General features: G+C 38.1%; 1 protein-coding gene across 1 annotated transcript in view; it reads right to left on the bottom strand.

The window, feature by feature from the left end:
* UBE2U (ubiquitin conjugating enzyme E2 U) overlaps positions 1-14791 on the bottom strand; it is a 32975-nt gene extending 18184 nt beyond the window's left edge. The window contains exons 1-7 of the mRNA XM_063299855.1: positions 14579-14791; positions 12871-12952; positions 11750-11842; positions 9958-10055; positions 6524-6650; positions 1589-1646; positions 496-584 (exon numbers count right to left, since the gene is read on the bottom strand). Of these exons, the coding sequence (XP_063155925.1) occupies positions 496-584; positions 1589-1646; positions 6524-6650; positions 9958-10055; positions 11750-11842; positions 12871-12952; positions 14579-14647 (616 nt within the window). The 5' untranslated portion in view covers positions 14648-14791. The remainder of the gene's footprint in view (positions 1-495; positions 585-1588; positions 1647-6523; positions 6651-9957; positions 10056-11749; positions 11843-12870; positions 12953-14578) is intronic.
* Between the last annotated feature and the right edge of the window lie 253 nt (positions 14792-15044).

The raw sequence follows: 15044 nt of genomic DNA, 5'->3' as shown, positions 1-15044 counted from the left end.
TTTTTCACAGCAAGGTTTTTTAATTTAATAAATGTATGTGTAATAGCATACCAGAAATCATTTTCATTTTCTTCTTGACTCACTAAAGTTTTTTGTATCTCTATATGAAAAGGCTTCAGTATTGCGTTCCTCAGTTTAACGAACTAGTCCTTGTGGCGTTCATGATGATTTGAATTTGAGACCTCTGGTATATGCTGCCTTCTTTTTAAAACAATACCAGAGTTCTGCATTTGTCCATAAGGAAAAAAAAATCATAAAGTTCCAGTACGTATAGCAATATTTCTGTTAGGAGCAACCACAGTGTCACACAATTCTGAGGAAGGATTTCCTGCCAATAATTTTCTTTCTGGAAGTCACTATGGCTTGACTTTAAACTGCAGCTCCCATATTGGGGGGGGGGTTATAAGAAAGACCCATTTGACTTATTGACATTTTGTGCAAAATCAGAATCAGACTTGCTCTTTTCAACTTAAAGAAGCCAAAACATCAGCTTACCTGGGTGTTTAAAATCTTCGGCAGGTCTTGATGTGGCAATTTTAAACCATGTTACAAAATATTCTTCATATGATACGGATTTTATCATTCTGAAAATATGTATTTGGAAGAAAGGATGATTTGTAACTAACTTTGCAATTAGTTACATGGCACAGATTTTTCTGCAGAACATTTCTCAAGGAAAAAAGAAAAAGAACAGAGATTTAAAGGGTGAAATTACTTCCAATTTCAGTACAAATGAAAGTTCAATAGACTATTTCCAAAATTATGTTGGAGTATTTACTTACCAAACAATTTTTTTAAAGCCACTTTCTTCTTTCTTCTTGTTATAGCACATTAAAACTAAAGGATTTTTCATAAAGCACTGCTGTGATTGATTGAAAACAGCTGTAATAGCCACAATATTAAATAAATTAAAAATCTGTACTAAGATGAATCCTTCTGTCAAGGCAACTTCATAAATAGATCTGCCATTTTGTCATCCATCGAATTCCTCCTTTGATTCATAAACTTCAGTGTGAATAAAGCTAGTTAGAATTAGACTATCTATAAACATGGAGGCTTTTTTCCACCTTTTTCAACGTGGTATAAACATTTATAGATGTTTGTTTTATGTTGCTGCTTAATATATTATATTGAGAAGAGACAACATAAAACAAACATCTATGAAACAAACAAATGAATGAAAAAATAAAAGCAATGTTTATGGGGTTCCTGCCTGCAGATCTATGTAATATGCAGCCTTTGGGCTTTTATGCACTGCAACCTTAAGCTGCTTGATTCCCATGCATAAACTAGCTGGAAGTGAGCTGTCTTAAGAAATCCCTTCCCATCCATGGTGGTAGCTCGTTTTCTGTCCAGATTGCACTTATGATGTCCCCTGAATTGTGGATTCCCCTGCTGCTTTCCCTTCTCACCCATCCTGGAAAAGCAAGTTCCACTTGCTTTCCTTTCTGTGGGTATGTTTTTGAGGACATGTGGTAACCATTGGTATGAATCCCCATCTGTTGAGTCCCCCTCATATTTGACACATTCTCTTCTAGCAGGTCCACAAGAGGACTGGTAAAGAAAAAAGAAAATACCACAGTTTTACCCAACTTCCTTCACTTGGGCTAGAAGTACAAAATGGCGGAATTCTTGGTTATTTGTACCTGGTTAAAAAAAAATAATTTTAAAATAATAATAATAATAAAATAAAGGTCCATCATTTCACCATTCTGTCAGCGAACTTGTAAAACACACAAAGTCCAGCCTTTCAATATCCTACCAGTGAATTTGTAAAAAAAAAAAAAAAACGCACACACAAACAAAACACAAAACAGTTCAGCCTTTCACCAGTCTGCTAATGAAATGAAGAAAAAAGAAAGCTTCACCAGTCAAGCTCCCTTCAAAAGAGGGCAAGCAGCCCAGGACAAAATAGCCATGGAAGGCAGTGAGCAATAGCCAGAGTTCCTACTATAGGGCACAGAGGCCAATTGGAACAGAGGTGTTTGTGTATAATGAAATGAAGTGTAGTAGATGAACCAGATAGCAATGCTTATGTTGACACAAGTTGAAAAACTCTACTTTTGATGTGTAGTGGAAAGGCAGGTGGAAGACGCCTTCCTGATGGGCAGGGGACAGCATTGTATAGACACTAGTAATGGCCCCAATTTGTGCTGGGGCCAACTGATGATGCTGATCAGTTCTTTGTATCTTTCTATTTCAGCAGAACTGCAGGACTTAGAGCAAGACTCACTTAAAATAAGTATAAAGTAGCTTCTTTAGATGGCTTCTGCAAAAAAAGGTACATAGTTCCCCTAAACAGCCATCTAGCAGGTTGAGTTCAAGAGGTGTTCTACTGGTCCTCAGAGTGCTCAGAGCTTCAGGCATTATTTAGTTCATGCTGGATGCATTTTGTAAAAGAAGTCTGCTACAGAGTTGCAAGCGTTAGGTATGTCGAACTAAATGAGCCAACTGTTTGATAAGGCAGTCAAAGAGAACTGTGTATATGCTCATAATTGCCCCCCTTCTCTTCTGTGTCCTTATTACTTATTTCAACACACATCAATGAGACTCTGAAGAAGAAAATGACAAGCCTGCTATTGTATGAAATGGCAAGATTCTTGAGCACAATGATCACATTATTCTTGATTTATTTGAAGTCCTTGCATTGATTTCTCTGTCTTTTGCTGTTGCGGTCCTGTTCAGTGTCAACAGCAGCTCGTCAAGGACTTTATAATTTTGCCTTTCTTCAAAGCTGTGAGAAATTGTTCAGCTAGGAATCCTTCTTTAGCCACTGACAACAACACTTATTGGCACATTTTTACTTTCCTAATGTCATCAGCACTAAGATGTTTGGTCTTCCAGGCCATATACCACTCCAACGTATACATGTAGTCCTTGTTGAATGACCACTCATTCAGTGACCATTCAAAGTTACTATAGCACTGAACAATGGGGACTCACAACAGGTCCTCATAGTTGCTGCTATTGCAGCATCCCTGCGGTCATGTGATCGTGATTCAGGCACTTGGCAACTGGCTCGCAATTACAATGTCACAGGATCCTACAGTCGCATGATCGCCATTTGCAACCTTCACTGCCAGCTTCCACAAGCAAAGTCAATAGGCAAGCCAGCAGGAAATCGCAAATTGCAATCACATGACCACAGGATGCTGCAACCATGCAAGACTCGCCTAATGACAACAACTGGGACTGCTGCAACTGCTGTCATAAGTATGGTCACATGACATCGCACTATATGACTGGGTTGCTTAGCAGTGGAGTTGCTGGTCCCAATTAAAGTTGTTAAATGAGGACTATCTGTATGTTACATAGTCAGTAGGGCAAATTCTGCAACACAGGAACGATGTATCTAGTTCTTCAAGACCTTCACCTGTATTTCATTCTTAACTAGTAATTTTTCTGTGAGCAAAGATCTACAGAAATGTCCCCCAATGATTGTCCCTCCCTACATACTAGATTACAACTCCCTTAATCCCCACTTGTCAAAGCTACAGAGTTACTGTTTGGGATGTTATAAAAGTCACAAAAGTCTTGCCAATTCTCAAAACTGGATGCTGGCCCATTTCTATCCCTACAGTTTGAAGTCCAAAATATTCTTCCAGATCATGAACCTGCCCAAACTTTGTAGGCCTCATAAAATGTAATGCTTTATGTCTATTTTCCATCTGATGCTAGATAGGCAAGACAGGGAGAGACAAACTTTTTGGTGATGCCACACAATATTCTCTCCAAGCAGAATTGCCTTTGATATCCTTATGGTACAACAGAAAGACTGTTTTTGTATTGACCATGTTTTTTATTTGTTCTTTTAAATATCTATGGCTTTGTACTAATGCTGCTGCTTCTATTTTATCTTCAAATGGGTTTATATTTGATTTTTCTGTTATCCTAGGAATTTTTACTTCCAGATGAAATACTGATTTTCAAAGCAAATATCAATTATTCAAATATTCAAATAATAATTTATACGATTACAACATTTGTGAGCTTAGCTGTATTACCTGTGTGAGCTATGTTCTTTTGACTTACAGTAAAACTTCAATGCAGTTGTATCCCAATGGCTGGCAATAGCTGTACAAGAGAAGAAGTTTAAAAAATGTCTGTGTGTTGTGAATATTTTGGACAATTATACCGTCCAATACTTTTATGCCATTAAAATAACAAAGACTTAGTTAAGCCGTGTATAAGTACAATTAGAAGACTCCAGTGGGTTTACTACCAGTAGTGAAAAAACACTTTCAAATATGAGGTGAGCACTGAATTGCTACAGTTCTCCCAATAGCAGCAGGAATAGTAACTATAAGGAAGTATAGCTACAATAATCTAAATTACGCAGGCCAGCTGTCCATTCCTCATGTGGAAATAATACTTCATGTAGGTAGCTCTTTATTTTATTTTATTTTATTTTACCGGCAGGTGAAATTATTAGCAGTTCCAATTCTCAGCGCCCACTGAGAGCCAGTCACATGAAGCTCTGGATCTAATTACACAGTTTTGGCCAAATGTGGCAGCCAAGACAATTTATTTCTGGCTCAGCTTTGGGATTGCCCCAAATCATACATGCATGTGTGTACACATCTCTCTCACTATCATCTTTATCCCCCCCTTCTCTCTATACACACACACACACACACATTTATTTTATTTTCTATCCCATCTTTATTATTTTTATAAATAACTCAAGGCGGCAAACATACCATATATATATAAACATACCATATATATATATATATATATATATATATATATATATATATAAATAAATAAAAATAAAATATCAATCCATCTATCATCTATCTATCCATCCATCCATCCGTCCATCCATCCATCCATCCATCCATCCATATCTATCATCTAATCTCTGCTATCTATCTATCTATCTATCTATCTATCTATCTATCTATCTATCTATCTATCTATCATCTCATCTCTGCCTGCCTGCCTACACTTGACTAGAGTAGTAGATGTCAATGAGAAGCATTTCATCTTGCAGTGGATTGACTCAGGCTAATAATAGTAATAATGATGACAATATTAAGTGTGTGTGTGTGTGAATGGTAAAGCTCTGGTGAGAGATCCAATGCCCCTTCAGAAGAAACTATTCTTTCACTCCTCTGCCCTACTCCTGAGTTTCAGCCACCACAATAGCTTGATTTAGCATAGTTGAAGGAATGTCAGTTGCTGCATCCTGAAAAGTACATCATTTGTTTAGAATGTATTATTCCCTTTCGAGTTCAGCAGCACAACAGCATACAATCATAGATAGGATTGCAAAACTGATGGCATGATTGCACAATACCTTCGCAGTTCTCAGTTGGGGTTTTAATACAGGAGGAATAAGGGTTTTATAGCCAGACACCTTTACCCCATTATAAATTTAGATTATAATGAATTATAATTCAGATTATTTAAAAAAACAAAGGCAAAAATACACAAACACACCATCTACTGCAAATGTAGAGGAGGAGGGGACAGGGGCTACCAATTTATTTCATTTCCTTTTTGTGTGGTGTGTAGGTGACAAGATGTTCTATTGCATCAAGACAGACAGGAGTCTGCACAAGGCACTGACTGAATATGAGTTTTTTTGCAGATTCCTTTTGGTCAACTGGAAGGACACCACTGATTGGCCCACTGTGTTGTGAGCAGGTTCCCAGCGAATGACATCAGCAGATGTGAAGGTTGTTTCAAACTGGTTTGGAGCGATTGAGGAGGAGAAAGGTGATGGGTGAAAATACCCTGAGTCATACTAGTCTGAAGGTCTAATTTAGACTGTATAGATGGAATCGGGATGACTTGACTGGAAATGTGTATTAGAATTATACAGCTCTGTTGAAGTTTATTCTTGTCAACTTATCCACAACATTTTAATTTGAAAGTCAGTTCCATCAGCATCAATTGGGTTTATTTATTTTTATTTCCTCAAGGGAAAAACTATGTTCAGAGTAAGGGCAACTGTAAGAGAGCCCCAAACTTTATTCTGGGGCCCAAATTGGGTGAGATCCAGAGGGACACAACTTCCAATGTAATTTAATTCAGATACACCTTTTACATCCTAAGATGAGGTCAGATTGCATGAAAGTAGCAAAATACATCTGATATTTATTGGAGCTCAAATCAAAATATGGTACTACCTTTGTTGTGGCACAACATTCCACTATGCTACAATCAACCTTCTCATTGGGATGATGCCAGGAGCGAACAAGGTATCTGAAGGAATCACTGGTATAAAAATCCTAATTTTTCCCCCCACCTTCAATGTTACTCTTGTTTTATTTTCCAGCTTGTGACCACTCCATAACCTCTGTACACTGCCTGGCAAATATGTTTTGCGAGATGAGAAATTTGCTTAGAGAGCCCATACTCAAGTTACATTGCCAATGATACTAATTAAAATTTATGGCAGTGTATAAAATAGTGGTCTTTAAAGAATGCAATTCAAATAGTTTCTTCTAAAACTCCCCATCGTGCTCAAAGAATGTATTTACGACTAATAACATAAAGCACAGGCATTTATTACCTTCTAGTTGCTTGCTATTTGTGACACACTGTATAACTTTTTCTCTATATAGGGGATAATTGCTTTTCAGCATTTCAGCCGCCTCCAGGTTCACTGCATTATCCAGAACAGGATTAGACAGCAAAACCTACGTGAAGATACATGTACACATCAGAATCATCCAGGTAATATCACCTGCTTTACTGTTGGAAAATAAATCTCACATGTGATTTGAGAGGCTTTGTTGGGCAAGCCTTGGGAGACAGAGGGCATGGATCCTGCTCTGTATTCTCACAGAGATAGAAAAACTTACAGCAGGCTTACTCTTTTCTTTCCCCTCTACCCTTGGCTGTGTGGCAGAGACAAATAATAAGTATGGGGAACTAGGAGACGCCAGGCTTCCTCCTTCTTTGCCTTCATCCCTGGAATGGAATGGAATATTGGACTTGCTGTAAAATTTCGTTTGCTACTATGGATGGAGGATAATATGAAAACTCAGTTGCTCCTCCCATTCATTTCTGCAGGCAGGATGGAAACATTTGTAATAATTTCTCGAGTATCAGGAGGGGAGGGAACCATCCCTTTCCTTCTAGTTATGTCTCAAAAAGTGATAGTAGCTCATAGAAAATTCAGATTTCTTGTTTAATGCAATGGTAGTCCTTCATTATTTCACCAAGGGAAGTTGGAAACTTCTTATCCAATGTAGAAACAGAATCTTCACAGTAAGTGCAATATTCCATTTTCCTAAGACATACCAAAGCAGCCCACTAGGAGAGTAGGAGTTAAAATTATGCAACAATTTAAAGAAGAAAATCCCCCTGTAGTGCTTTATGTTTATCATTCAAGAGAGCACTGGTGGAAAAAAAGCTGAAATGATTGTTGACTCCCTTCACAGCAACAGCAGATATAATCTTGTATGGTAGGAAAACATGGGATTAGATATATCCTGCTAACGTGCCTGTGGGAACCTTATGCCTTAACAAACAATCCCAGAAAGTATCTTGATTGCTCTGAATCTGTCCCAAACCAAACCTTGGCTGAACTGGCCAACACTTAGTTCAAAATGATGGCAGAAGTAAAACTGGAAAAAAAAATGATATACTTAAACCAGGATAGCTAGTTTGGTGTAGTGGTTAAGGCATCAGGCCAGAAACTGGGGGATCATGAGTCCTGTCTTAGGCACAAAGCCAGCTGGGTGACCTTGGGCCAGTCACTCTGAACCTGAGGAAAGAGGCAATGTCTTGCCAAGAAAACTGCAGGGACTTGTCCAGGCACTCACCAGGAGTCAGCTCTGACTTGAAGGTGCCAAATAATAATAATTATTAAAAAAAAACCAGGATAAAAATGAAAGGATACTAAAATAGCAGCATAACAGTTAACTTACAGAGCTATAGTTGTTCTGAAAACAAAGTAAGAGTAGCTTCTCTACTAACGGGCAGAGACTTATACTGGAATAAAATACAGATATGCAAAAATTCAGGCACACTTTTGGAGTGTTTGTCCTTTGGCTTACGGATAATATATCCAGAAAAAAATTCAAGTGTAAACCCTCCCCCCTCCACATGCTTGAATTGGTCTAGGATTGGGGCTGTGCCCTTCTGTTCTCATAATTTTGGAACCCTACAGCAGGTCCTTTGTAGCTGAACAGATTATCTTCTTGATCAGCTGCACTCCAGGAGAAAATGCTGCAGGTAGCTTTGCAGTGCTAATGCCAAATGGGATGGTTTCCCATTAATGTACCATCTTCTGGTTCCTTGGATCTCCACACTTCCTGGAGAAATCAAGGTGTGATTTCACTATGAAAGGTCTTTGTACTCCCTTGCTGTAAAAATAAATGCAGTGAGGCAATGGGGATGGGACTATGGCAGAATGCTGATTTTCTGCTCTCTTTACTGGTCAGCTGGAAGGAGCACTAGCTGGCTCATAGGGAGTACTAAGTGTTGCAAGTCAAGAAGTAGGGAGAACACTCACGGGCAGCAGATTAAAAGTTTCCAAGAGTCTGGAGCAGAACTCAGTGGCTACGCTGAAATGCTCTAAATCTTGCGGAATGTTAATCCACAAGATTGCTAAAGCACTATAATAACCTGTTCAATCACTATAGAGCTTTGATAAGCAAACAAAAGGATCCATTTAAAGTGAATCAGAAGGTACCATTAAGAAAAATAGCAGCCATATGTTATTGTGAGGTGTTGGCTGGATATTCAGCTAAGTTTCCAGTATTGATTGTTCTGAGGCCCTGGAGAACAGACATGCAATAAAAGTTTTATGCTGTATATTATACACTGTCCCCCTCAGTCAAATGAATGCATGTAGGAAATAAAAACTAGATAACAAGAACATAGTTAATGGGTACCCTCCCACATGCTTCCCTGAATCAGTTAAATAGCATGAAAAAACACTCCCATAAGAATCTTTGTTGAAATATACAAAAGATGCATATTCTCTTTTATTGGGCCTTGACTCCAAGCACCAAGGTACCCAAAGATATCTCCTTTCTATAGATCTCCCATTAACAGAGGAAAGAGACATTGTCTTCTAGGAAGAATCTATCCCTAATAGGAATGCTGTGGCAAAAATGAAACACAAAATAGTGTGCACAATTTAATCAAATATCTTTTGTTGGACATATACTGTGGAGATAGATGTTCTCTTAGATGAGCTTAACTCCTGATGACTTCATGGACATATCCATGTTCTCTTGACCACAATATGGAAGTGGTTTGGTGTGGCCTCTTCCAGTATGTGTTCTCACTTCCCGGTCTAGCCTACAGTTCTGGGAAACCCTGAAAGTCTCCCATCCAAATACTGATCAGTCTCACTGAAAAATGGTGTCCCAATTAAAAGTAATTATTCTAAGCTGCTTTTACAATACCATTTTTGCTTGGATTTACTGCTTTTAGAAACAGATTTGCTCGAAGTATCTGATCAAGCTGCAGAGGAACAGAAGCAATTCATGAACCAAATGAGGTATAAGGAATGAAGTTAAATATTCTTACCCTATTTGAAAAACAGAGTTTTTTCTCTTTTTTTTTAGCCTTAACTGAAATGGGTTTCTTTTTGGCTTATATGTTCTAAATATGAAAATGAAGGGAAAAACATTAATAATCTCTACAAAGCAAATTCATGAAATTTCATAATAATGAAACAAAGGTTTGAAACCAATACTATAATCAGAATCTAAAGAACTGTGAAACTCTGTGTGGGCCCAGAGTTCCCTCCTACCAATCTGGCAAACTGCAACTACAACTGAAGGGAACCTCAAAAGCAGTTTATGGTAAGGACTGTGGAAAACTATTCAAGGAAAAAGAAGATAACCATTTTACTGGATCAGTGCAAGTGCTTTGTGTGAGCCTAACCAGCTGTGAGGTTCCTAGTATTACATAAATTAACTAAGTCTACTTCTCCCATGAACAAAAGAAGATTAAGAAAAATTGTTCACACTATTCTTTCCTTACCTGGATACTAAGTAGAATATTAGCCATTGTGAAGTTAGTGTTCCATTCGTTACAGTTATCTAGAAAATCCACACAAGGTCTACCAGATTCTGGGTCCACTTGGTTAGGAAACAAAAACATTAATGTTTAAATTGGACGTTTGCCTGCTAATATGCTAAACTCTGCACATGAATTCTATGGTGAAGAGTTAGGTAAGTGTTAGTCTCTATAAAGAAAGGCTTTACAAAAGTTTAAGATTTAGGCTATGTGGTATTTATTTCTTCTGAATATTTTTATTACAAAAATACTGATTCTTCATTTATTTGATATATTGTATTTTCACCAAAGCAGATAAAATCAAACTTATGAAAACAATATACAAACTACATGAGGAAAGCAAAAAGCATTCCAAATGAAAAATAGCATAACCTAGTAGCTGTAGTTTCATCTGAAAAAGTTCTTAGTCATCTTTGTACAATTTACTTACCTGGATGGGGTGAGGGGGTAGCATGTTGTCTGAAGCCTAAGCCCATTTGATGTGGTGGGGGGGAAACCCTGGGATTGTATGGGGCCTAACTAACTTTCTCTGCAAACTGTATCAGGAGGGTTAAAGGAACCATCTTTGCTTTCCGCTGCCAGCTCAACGTTCCAGAGCAGCCCCACATAAAAGGGGGCATTTCACTTTTCACCCATTGTGGTCAGATGGGGGTGAAGAGATGAACCCATAAATTTCTGCCTCTGTAGTGGTGCTAACCCCAATAGGGCCATTACATTCCCCCCCCCCCCCAAATAGTTTTATAACAAGAAGGAAGTGACAGCCTTCTACTGGATACTGGCTGGTTGAGTTAACCATATTATAGAAACTCAACAGTAGTGATAGGCAGGTCTCACCTGAGAGGGATCTCTTCAGGTGTGTGCTAGAATTCTTTGGTGCTGCAGCAGTTAAGGTGTGGGATTAGGACCAAGAAGGACTAGGTTTAGGTCCTGCCTCAACCAAGAAAACTCCCTAGGTGACTTTGGGCCAGTCACTCTCAGTCCAGCCTACCTCACAAGGTTCTGTGGGGAAAAAATTGGAAGAGACAATGGTACCTACGCTGCCTTGAGCTCCTTGTTAAATTTAACAAATCAATAAATTGGAAATAACTGTTTGTATCCCATAGGAGAAAAATGGAGGAAACTCCCTTTAGAAGATGTATTCAAACAGACTAGACAGCATTCTGTTGGAGATGCTTCCATTTGGATGCTGGCACTGCACAGGGAAGTTGGATTCAATAGACTAAAGGGCTGTTTCTACTTCTGTCTCCTGAGACAATGAAAAGAGCACATAATGCAATCTATCTAGGAGTTGACTGTTCTTAAGATTTCTGGATTCCAGGCTTTAGTACTTAAAGACTAAGATCCATTCCCTTGAACTGAACCCAAAACAATATGTAAACCCATATAGACCAAATAATATTAGAATATATACTCTGATTACCCTACAAGCAACCTAGCAGTTTTTCACTTGCTTCTGAATGCTTTTCAAGAGCAGCAAAATGTAGAATAGATTGCATTAGTACTTATTTAAATTGTTTTATTTATTTATATAACCCTATTTATAGCCAGTCGAATCAACCTTGACTTCTAGGGCTTTACAATAATAAAAACACCATGCATATATGTATATATGCGTATATGTATATGTATACATGTATATATGAAGCTGTTATATTACTCTGGAAAACAACCCTTACCAGAAACTGAGGAGCACTACTGGGTCAATAAGTTGCTGTTGATCAAATATGAAGGACACTGTCCTTAGTAACATCCTTACCATTGGGATGGAAAGGAATAGTGGTGAATGTGATGGTTGGAGGGATGGTGTTGTAGTCTTCAGGATATTTCAGTGATAGCTGAAGTTCAGCACCTAGTATAATAAATATAGATATATATTATATTATATGCCAGTTATAGGTAACCTGTAACTATGAACTAACAGGTGGTCTTCAATTTAATTTCATATAACGCTCAGGTGAGTCTGAAAGCCTTGCCAAACAATCCATTCCAACTTCTAGCAAAAGTGACCTTCAGCATGTCTTGTAAGGAGGAAAGGATGTAAAAAAAATAGGATGAGAAGAGAAAGGTAGAGGGTGGCCACCTACATTTGACTCTGATCTCATCCACCACTTGCTTCACCTGTCTACCACTGGCATGCAATGCAGTTCTCATTAAAGCAGTGTTTGTCAACCTCAACAACTTTAAGATATGTGGACTTCAACTCCCAGAATTTATGGGAGTTGAAGTCCACACATCTTAAAGTTGCTGAGGTTGACAAACACTGCATTAGAGAATGATGGTTCTTGATAGAAATAAAGTTGTCCATTCCTGATTAGAGAAAGATTTATACAGCCTAAAATGATGTGTATTTGCTTGGAAATGAATCAACTTTTCTTCAAAGTAAATGGCATAGATTGTAGTCTTATATAAACAACTTTCAGCTATTTATATCTATTGTGATGCAAACAGTGGGTGCATACATTTCAGTACCCATGATGCCAGAAAACAAGGCTGTCTTTTCCTTTTATGATCTTATTTTTATTCCTTGCTACTCTACCCTCAATATTTGAAACTGCAGTATTCTCAGTATTTAAGTACTCTATTCTACAACTTCAAGCAGTGGTTTTTTGCAGTCTCTGGGTTCATTCCTGATTTTTGCTGCAATTTGTTTCAGGAAGAATTTGGAGAGCTCAAAAGCTTTTCCAGAATGTTATGCACTGATTGTTCCTAATAAAGTTATTGCTTGACCTTGATTTTTCAATCAATATAATTTATTGGACATTTACCAAAAGGCTCTATAAATGGTAAGTAATAATAAATGATACTTTAACATATCACATCCATACTGCGTAGGGGCACACCATATATTATAACATTTCTAGGAAAGAGAGTAGCCACCTTCCCATAAGGTATCCTTCAGCCCTTCAATTTCAGCTATCCATTCCATCCAATTGTCTTCCATAGGCAAAATAGAAATACCCTAGAGAAAGAAAAGATAACAAACAGTTTTGGCTTCACTAACATAAAGTAAAACCACCCTTGAATTTTACTCCTGGTGACTATGCAGACACTAACCATAGTACAAATTGGTCTGTCATTGCCTTCTTCTCAAATAACTTTCTAACTTCCCAGATTACCCTCCAGCCTTGGGATTTCCTTAAGGTCTCCCATTCATCCATGTCCTATCCAGATCTATTTCTACTTAGTTTTTAAGCCCAGACAACTTTTGTCAGAAGACTGCACTTCTTCTTGTTGATCGTCTTGTTCACACTTAATGGTAATCTCTCCTTCTCTTTCTGGCCCCCGAGAAATGACTGTGCATTTATTTATATAGATTTTTATATTGTTGCAATCATATGACTCTCAAGTGTATAACACTGAATGTCCATGGCAATGATATGTAATACAAAATAACAGAAGAATTAAAATAACTTTCAAACAGAATTAAACTGAAATAGAACAATATAAAAAAATTCAATGGCATTATCTAACTAGCTACAAAGCCCCCTTGGAGAGCACTATTTTAACCTACTTCTGGAAAGCTAATGAAGTTGGTCAAGTCTAACTTTTGGGAAAGGCTGTTCATAATACTGGGCCCAGCATGGAGAAACACATCCTCCTGGCCTTGGCCCTCTTAAGATCAATGGCAATGGGGGTCTAAAAGCATTTTTTTGCAGAATGTTCATATAGGGTGGGTTGATTCTAGCTGAAGAAGATGGTCCTGAAAGTATCTCAGTTCATATAGGGCATTTTAGGTCAAGAGCCATGCTTTAAATTGCATCTGGAAATCTATTGGTAACCACTGTAGGCCCCCAATACATGGGTAGGTGCTCAGGAAGTCTGGGGTCAGTTCACATACAGGCCACTGCATTTCATACCAGCTGCTACATAAAAAATTAATTTCAAATGAACAACAGTTCCCCATCATGGCCAAACTACCAGAACAGTGATTTGTTTAAACTTTGGTTTAGGGCAGTGTTTCTCAACCTCGGCAACTTTAAGACAGATAGACTTCAACTCCCAGAATTCCCCTACCAGCATGCTGGCTGGGGAATTCTGGGAACTGAAGTCTATCTGTCTTAAAGTTGCCGAGGTTGAGAAACACCAGTTTAGGAGAACAAGTGAAGAAGCTGTCTGAGGAAGGGAGGGAGGGAAGGAGACAGACAGTATCTGAGAATGGGCATCTTAGTCATGTTTGGTTCTGCCCCTGCCTACTGCTAGCTTCAGACCCAACCACCTTGTAGCTGCCAATTAACTACCCCTGGGGGAATGAGGCCCTTAAAAGGAAAACCAAAAAATGCTTACCAACTTTCAAGGCTGATAGAATACTACAGAGAAGATCCTGCAACTCTGTCATATACTTAATTATGATTCGAATACAGTGCTGATGGTCTTGACTATTATAAGCAAAATGGAAGACATTAAAAGGGTGCTGTTCCATAGGGCCTTTGATGGGGACAGCCCTATTACTATGAAGACTAGTGATGGATAAGAGTTGTTTTATTTGTCTGTTTTCTGTTTCTAAAATTATTAGCTACCTAGAATGCAAAGAACAGGCAGCAGACAAATGCCAGCAATAGATAAATAAGGAATAAATTATACTTACAAATATATTTGCTTGTTTGAAGTCCATAAACTCTCTTTCCAACAGTAAGAACGCTCTTGAATGCAACATACTTTCAGGAGTCTTTATCTGTCTCTTGTAATTCACCCAGAACACAAATTTGCGTTCAGTTTGAGCCAGCAGAACGAACAGATAATTGGGAAAAAGTCACGGGAAAAAAAAAAACCTAGAGGGTTTTCCCCTCTTCATGTGGGGAAAATGGAACTGAAATGGATTTGAACCTAAAGGTGAACTACTTGCCAACAGTCCTGAAGCACGGGATCAGACAACACAATTCTCTATACTGTACTTCTATTAGGTAATTATACTTGGAGGCAAAAATGTCTTCATTCACTGCATTTTTTTTAATATAGCTGAATTGCTACAAGCATAGCATTTGTAGGAAGCATGGAGAAGCAGAGAACTAAGTAAGGCAGCCTTTGTGTACAGAGAACGTAACCAAGCAACA

This window comes from Candoia aspera, chromosome 3, assembly GCF_035149785.1.
Source record: "Candoia aspera isolate rCanAsp1 chromosome 3, rCanAsp1.hap2, whole genome shotgun sequence".
Lineage (NCBI taxonomy): Eukaryota > Metazoa > Chordata > Lepidosauria > Squamata > Boidae > Candoia > Candoia aspera.
This window is presented reverse-complemented; position numbering and strand designations above follow the sequence as displayed.